This window comes from Drosophila pseudoobscura, chromosome 3 (genome assembly GCF_009870125.1).
Source record: "Drosophila pseudoobscura strain MV-25-SWS-2005 chromosome 3, UCI_Dpse_MV25, whole genome shotgun sequence".
Classification (NCBI taxonomy): Eukaryota; Metazoa; Arthropoda; class Insecta; order Diptera; family Drosophilidae; genus Drosophila; species Drosophila pseudoobscura.
Window position 1 is genome coordinate 2265836 of NC_046680.1, and position 6581 is coordinate 2272416.

The 6581-nt window shown below is 54.0% G+C and overlaps 1 protein-coding gene across 1 annotated transcript; it reads right to left on the bottom strand.

Moving 5' to 3' along the window:
• Window positions 1-710: 710 nt before the first annotated feature.
• Window positions 711-2082, bottom strand: LOC117183728 (uncharacterized). Its single transcript, XM_033378674.1, has 2 exons — window positions 1991-2082; window positions 711-1922 (listed from the first exon to the last, which is right to left on the bottom strand). The coding sequence occupies exon 2, from the start codon at window positions 1902-1904 to the stop codon at window positions 840-842; it is 1065 nt and encodes a 354-aa protein (XP_033234565.1). The 5' UTR covers window positions 1905-1922; window positions 1991-2082; the 3' UTR covers window positions 711-839.
• Between the last annotated feature and the right edge of the window lie 4499 nt (window positions 2083-6581).

Below are 6581 nucleotides of genomic sequence, written 5' to 3' on the forward strand. Positions count from 1 at the left end.
CTTACTTCAACAGCAGCCAGCAACTCAGCTTTCAACGATATGAAAAGAGTATCGAAGATTTCACGCAGCTCACTCGTTTTGATCGAGAGTCTCCAACTCATTATGGGCCTTATTAAATTCCGCTCGAATTTGTGCCAACATATCAAGGCGCACCTCGACTTCCGCGGCGGTCAGCTTGTCGATTTTATTCCCCGCGAAGGATTCGCCAAGCCTGTGCAATCGATCATATAATGACTGACTTTTACGCTTATACAGACTCAGTCTGGAATCAGCCACCACAATATTTCCGCCCGCGCCTGTATTTGGATCGTTGTCCATGTTAACCGTTGTGCAATCGACACAACAACGGAAAATGAAATACCGCTTAAGCGACGATGTATAGACGCGAGAGCGAGAATGCAAGACACGAAAAGTCAAGAACCGCGGCTGCAGCTGCGCAGAGAATGAGAGATTCGACGCTTAAAGTACCGGAATTTGTCTATAAATATTCCAGCCGCACTCTCACTGAATTTGCACTTTAAACTGTTTTTAATGTGCACAAAAATGTATTTGTTGGTAGTTAAACTACCCAACAACACAATATTGTATAATTAATAAGCAATGGTTTTATATCACGTCGGGGGGTCACCAATGTTTGTGTTTGTAGGAGGGCGGATCACCGGAGCGAGTTGCCAGCGATGAGGGGGAAAATATCCAAAGGAAAAGACAGATTCGGTTTCAATAAATGTATTCCATGTATTTGCGTATAGGTGTGTGAATTGTAGACGCGCGTATGTGCGACGGCAGCTTGTAACGGGGTGGAAAACGTAACTGACTCTCAATGCCTTATGATCTATGCTTTATGCTGCCTTTATGCTGCGGTGAGCGCCGTGTGGATCGTGGATTGTGGATCCGAGCGCCCCTCCGAGCGCGCGAGCGCGAGCCGGGACCGAGGCGCGCGGAGCCGGCACAGTGCGCGGAAACTGTCTATTGCTGGCCTGAACATCCTCCCCCCCCCTTGCAGGATTGCAAAGTATAATGGGGTGGCCTAAACGGCCAAAAACGGTGCTCTGGGCCACCGGCAGGCCGTCCTCACGCGCAAGGAACCCGGGCTGGATCACCTTCGGGTAGACATCTGCTCCCAAGATGAGCGAGATTGTCGCCGGTCGATGGAATTGTTCATCGGCAAGCCTCAGGTCACCGAAACGCGCCCGCACGGAATCGCTCAGCTGTCGGATAGGCGTGCGGATGCGCACACGGGGCTCGACCTTGAGCAGCGTCTCCAACTGGAAGTCGCCCATTTTGGCGCGGATCACCGCCGTACACACTTTCTCGTCCCCCACACAAGTGGTGGGCAACTTGAAGGCGCTGGCCAAGGAGTCGTCAATACAGCTCACCGGCGTGCATGGGTCGATGAGCGCCGCCGTCTCGAAGTTTTTGGAACCCGTATCCAAGACCACCAGCGCCGTCGGGAGTATGATGAGGCTTCGATGTTGTAGAAGTGAGTCGACGGATGGTGCCGGGGGCCCTGCCACGGGGCGGCTCACGTGATGCAGTCGAGGCTGAGCGGGCTGGACGCCGAGGTCGGCGTTTGACGTGGGGCGCTGTAGATGGCGACGATGCTCCTGAGGCCGAGCGGACTGGACGACGAGACGAGGGTATGTGGAGTAGAGTGTGGTGGTTTTTGCCACACACCCGGCATGCCCGCCACTGCGACAATCCTGGCCGGAGTGTTGGTGGGCCAGGCAGTTCCCGCAATATTTGTTAATGAGGACAGCTCGGAGTCTCTTCTCAGGGCTCAGGCGAAGGAAATGGTGACAGGTCCGTAGCGGATGAATTCCTCGGCAGACCCGGCAACGGTACGAGTTGATCCCTCGATCACGCCGGCTCTCCGTGGTGCGGCTGGCGCGGATCCGTGGGGCCATGTCTGGATGAGGATGGAACTAGGATGGAATAGAGAAGTCGAAGAAGTATTAGTACGGAGCTGTGAATGGGACAAGTGCACATTCACGTTATTGTTGGATGGAACTACGGGGTTCTACTGGCAGGAGAACGACCTTGACAATCGGTCTTTTGAGGGTACCGCGGGCAGTAAGGATATCCACCACACGGACCCTGTCGTCGGCACCGGGATACACGGAAGTTATCCTTCCGAGCCGCCATTCATTGGACGGCAGGTTATCCTCCTTGATGACCACCATATCGCCAACCTGCAGATTTGGCGTCGGCGTCTGCCACTTAGTCCGCTTGTGGAGCTCCTTGAGGTATTCCTCCTTCCACCTTTGACAGAACTGTTGGTTGAGGGCCTTCAAATGCTGCCACCGATTGATGATCGAATTAAGGTTCCCCTTTATTTCGGGCTCGGCCGTACTCATTAAGGGCCCCCCAATAAGGAAGTGCCCGGGAGTGAGGGCTAGCAGCTCCGTCGGATCATCGGACATCGGTGAGAGCGGCCTGGAATTGAGGCACGCTTCAATCTTCGCGAGCAGCGTAGAAAGCTCTTCAAACGTATACCTCCGAGTGGACGTGGCCTTGTAGAAGAGAGTTTTGAAACTTGAGTCTTCACTCCGGCTTCCCATAGGCCTCCCATATGTGGAGCTCCGCGCTCCGGACATCCGCGCCTTGCGACGAAACGAGCGAAGGCGGCCGAAAGCCGAAATTTTTCGGTGGTGAGGTCGGACGTGGGTTCTAAATGTATCGCCTTTGTGGAAAAACACACGAATACGCACACATACCCCTTCGTGATCAGACATGCTCTCCCTGTATAGTTCCGTATTTCGAAAGGACCCACGTAATCAATCCCTGTATGCGTAAACGGTCTGGAAAAGGACGACCGCTCGGTTGGGAGATCTACCATCATTTGGGTTTGCAACCTTCTTTTGTGAATAACGCAGACCTTGCAGGAGTTCACAACCCCCTTTATAAGCCTTTGAACCTTTGGAATCCAATACTTTGATCGAATGAGGCGCACCATCAATTGGTTGCCGCCATGAAGAGTTATCCGGTGTGTAAATTGCGCGAGAAGGCGAGACAATCGACAATTATCGAATGATTGGATGTCGTTCGTCGTATCTTAGCACTTCAGAGCCTGCGACACGGCCGCATGCTCTGATCAACCCATGGCGGTCTAGGAAAGGGTTCATGTTCAGGATAGGCTTAGGCAGCGATACTCCTCGGGGTATTCTCTACGCTGCGTCTCTAGGATAAGAGTTTTTTCAGCTTCGATAATTTCGCCGCTCGTAAGATGGCCCTTTTGCGCGGTGGCTAACTTCCGGCAGCGCTTGGTGAAGCGCAGGATATATGCACGGACTCGTAGAGCTCTCTCCAGATTGGAGAATCGTTCGAGGAAGTCTTCGGCTGGGTTGAGTGCGAAATGGGCTTTTACAGTTCGCTGCTCTAAGGTCATAACGGGGGAGTTATTAACTGGTGCCGGCCATTGATCTCGGCCCTTCTGCAGCCAAGTTGGTCCGTGCCACCAGAGTTGGTTCTCCACCAACTCCTGTAACGGCACGCCTCTGCTGGCTAAGTCCGCGGGGTTCTGTTCGGATGGAACGTGGCACCACTTCTCAATATCGGTCGCTTGAGATATCCTAGTCACTCGGTTGGCCACGAACGTGGTCCAGTGACACGCGGGCTTTGCCAGCCAGGCGAGGACTATGGTGGAATCGGTCCAGCAATAGCAGCTCGTACTTGCTGTTGGCATATTCGGCAGGATAGCCGCCGCCATTTCGGACAAAAGCACTGCCCTGCACAGCTCTAACCGGGGGAGCGACACGGTTTTCACGGGTGCGACTCGCGTTTTCGCTGTGAGAAGCTGCACCTCGACCAAACGGTCAACCTCAATGCGGACGTAGATGGCGGCACCGTAAGCCCTCTCGGATGCATCGCAGAACCCATGATGCTCGACTTTTACCGCTGGCCGGGAGCCGACCCATCTTGGAATATGGATTTGGTCGAGAGCGGAGTAGCTCCGCAGGAAACTTTGCCAGCGCTGGCGCATCTCGCTTGGAAGCTCATCGTCCCATCCCAGGTCCTGCAACCAGATTTCTTGCATGAAGATCTTGGACCGAACAATGAATGGGGCCAACCACCCCGCGGGGTCGAACAGACTTGCGATCTGGGACAGAACTGCTCGCTTGGTGTATGACGACTCAGGCGCTAACTCGGGAGGGACAAAAAAAAACTCGTCTGAAGTCGCTTTCCAGCGAATCCCGAGAGTCTTAGCCGTGCTCATTCCCTCCATCTCCAGGAAATCGGTGTGGAGAAGATGAGCACTCGGAATTCCTGCTAGAATAGCTTTGTAGTTTGAAGTCCACTTCCGCAGCGGAAACCCTGCAGAGCTAAGTGCGGCCTGCAACTCGCGGATCGTTAGTCGAGCCTCATCGGTAGAATCCGCTCCGGCTAGGACATCGTCGAGACACATGAATGACCGGATAATGCAACTTGCTTTCGGAAATCTGGACTGGACGTCGCTTGCTAGCTGTTCCAACACTCGGATGTAGATTGAGGACCCATGAGTCGGAGGAACTTCTGTCATATGTTCAAGCTCTAGATATTCTTGGATCACGGTGTCGTACTGCTCTTGTAGGGGTCTGTTTCTTTTCAAGCGATTTTCGTTTCTTAGGAACTCGGCCATCGCGGTTGCCCTTGAATACCCCAGATCTGATCCGAGATGATCTGGGTCGCGAAACGGTAACGTGACGACGTATTCCCCGCTTGGCGTTCTTGACGTAGTTCGGAGGAAATTTCTTTCGCAGTGCGAATCCGACTCGATTTCTATTTTAGTAAGAATGTCCTCCACCTCCCAAAACATTGTGAGGAGTTTGTCTAACGGAGTCTCTAGCTCGGTGGAAATTTGCGTGGAGAAGGATGCGACCCTGCCTTGTACCGTGTTTGGCACTGGGCCTGTAAGAACCCACCCGAAAATGGTTTCCTGTCCGAGGAGAGATCCACAGATGTTCGTCTGTGAGCCGCACAAGAGGATGGATGGAAGGATGTCGGCACCAATCAGGACATCTATTTGTGAGCTTTCGTAAAATTTCGGGTCTGCCCATGGCAGGTTCGGCAAGTCTCGCAACGAGTGTTGCGGGATCGGATGGGAGGGAAGGCTGTCCGGCAGGACATAGGCTGTGGCGTCCAATTTTAAGCCCGGCTTAGTCGGGGAACGGATGGAAAAATGGCAGAGTTTCTTGGACTGAGCGGATATTGTCTGATTGAGGCCCGAGACCTGTGCCTGGGCGAGTCGGAATGGCAACTTAATGATCTGAAAGAGACGTTCCGTAATGAACGTCGCCTCGGAGCCCGGGTCGATTAGAGCGCGGGCGCGAAAATTTGTCCCCAAGTGGCAAATATTAATAATAGCCGTGCCTAGGAGTACCGCCCTCTTGCCGGAGGCGAAATAGTTCTGAACGCTAGGCTGAGCTAGGCTGTGTGTCACGGACTGCTCCCAAAGCTCCAAAGTCGTTTTCGGCAACTTCGCGGATATGAGGTACACTAACACTCCGTCAGCGAAAATGCTGTCTGTGGAGACCTCGGAGTGGTTGAGTGTCGTAAGGCACTTGTGGACGGCCCTCTGAAGCTCTTTTAGCGCTGCAGCTGACTCGGTGCGGATTTGGGGCAGACTGAAAAGGATCTTCAGCTGGGCCTTGAGTATCAGCCTCTTGTTCTGGAAACGCTCACGGAGGGCGCTCCATGCGGACGCGAACCCTTCGTTCGTGAGTGGAGCCTGTGCCACTATGTCGTGGGCCTCACCGCTTGTTTTTTTGTTGAGGTGGAACCGTTTTTCTACTGGAGCCAACCTCGGGTTCTCTATATATATGGCGGTGAACAGGTCTCGGAACGTGGGCCACTGCTGATAGTCCCCACTGAAAACTTCAGTGTCACATGGAGGAAGACGGCAACCGCCGGACGTCGGCACTTGAACGGCCAGTTGAGGCGTGTGAGGGACAGTCGAGGGTTCGAGCTGATCGTTCAGTTCGGCAAGGCATTGCGCGTAGACCGCGTAGCAGTCATCGTACATCCCCTGTACGTCAGCTACCCCCTCTGGATCTACTTCCGTTATCGCCTACACACAGGCCTCGAACTCCGCGTCCACCTTCGCCCACAGGCTTCGGAGTTGATCTCGATGGACTTGGGAGAGCGAGCGGGTTGGTGTGCTAGCATCTGGAGCGCTGAGCTTCTGGTCGAAGCGTGTCAGTCTGCTTGCAGCCAAGGCAAACTTAGACCGTGCGGAACTGGCGGCCGATTGGGCCATAGTGCTCGGAACCGTGCGAGGGACGACCGAGGGGAGCAACAAGGCCTAAAGGCATGTGGTGCGTGAGCCCTGGACGTGGTCGGACCTCGCTCAGTTGGGGCCGGACGGTAAGATGTGGGCGTAGCGATTGAGCCGTTGGAGCTGGGTGGATGGGTTAAACTCAGCGAACTCACCCGCTTAAACTTCTTGCGAGATTTCTTATCACCAGTGGGCATGTTTGGCTGATGGATTTGCGATAACGCGTATCAGAGTCGCAAAGCAGGTGAGCGGAAATGGAGAAGTGGAGGTTTTGAACGACGAACCGTGGATATGTGGCCTTGGCGGAATTTATCGCGAGTATTTATATAGT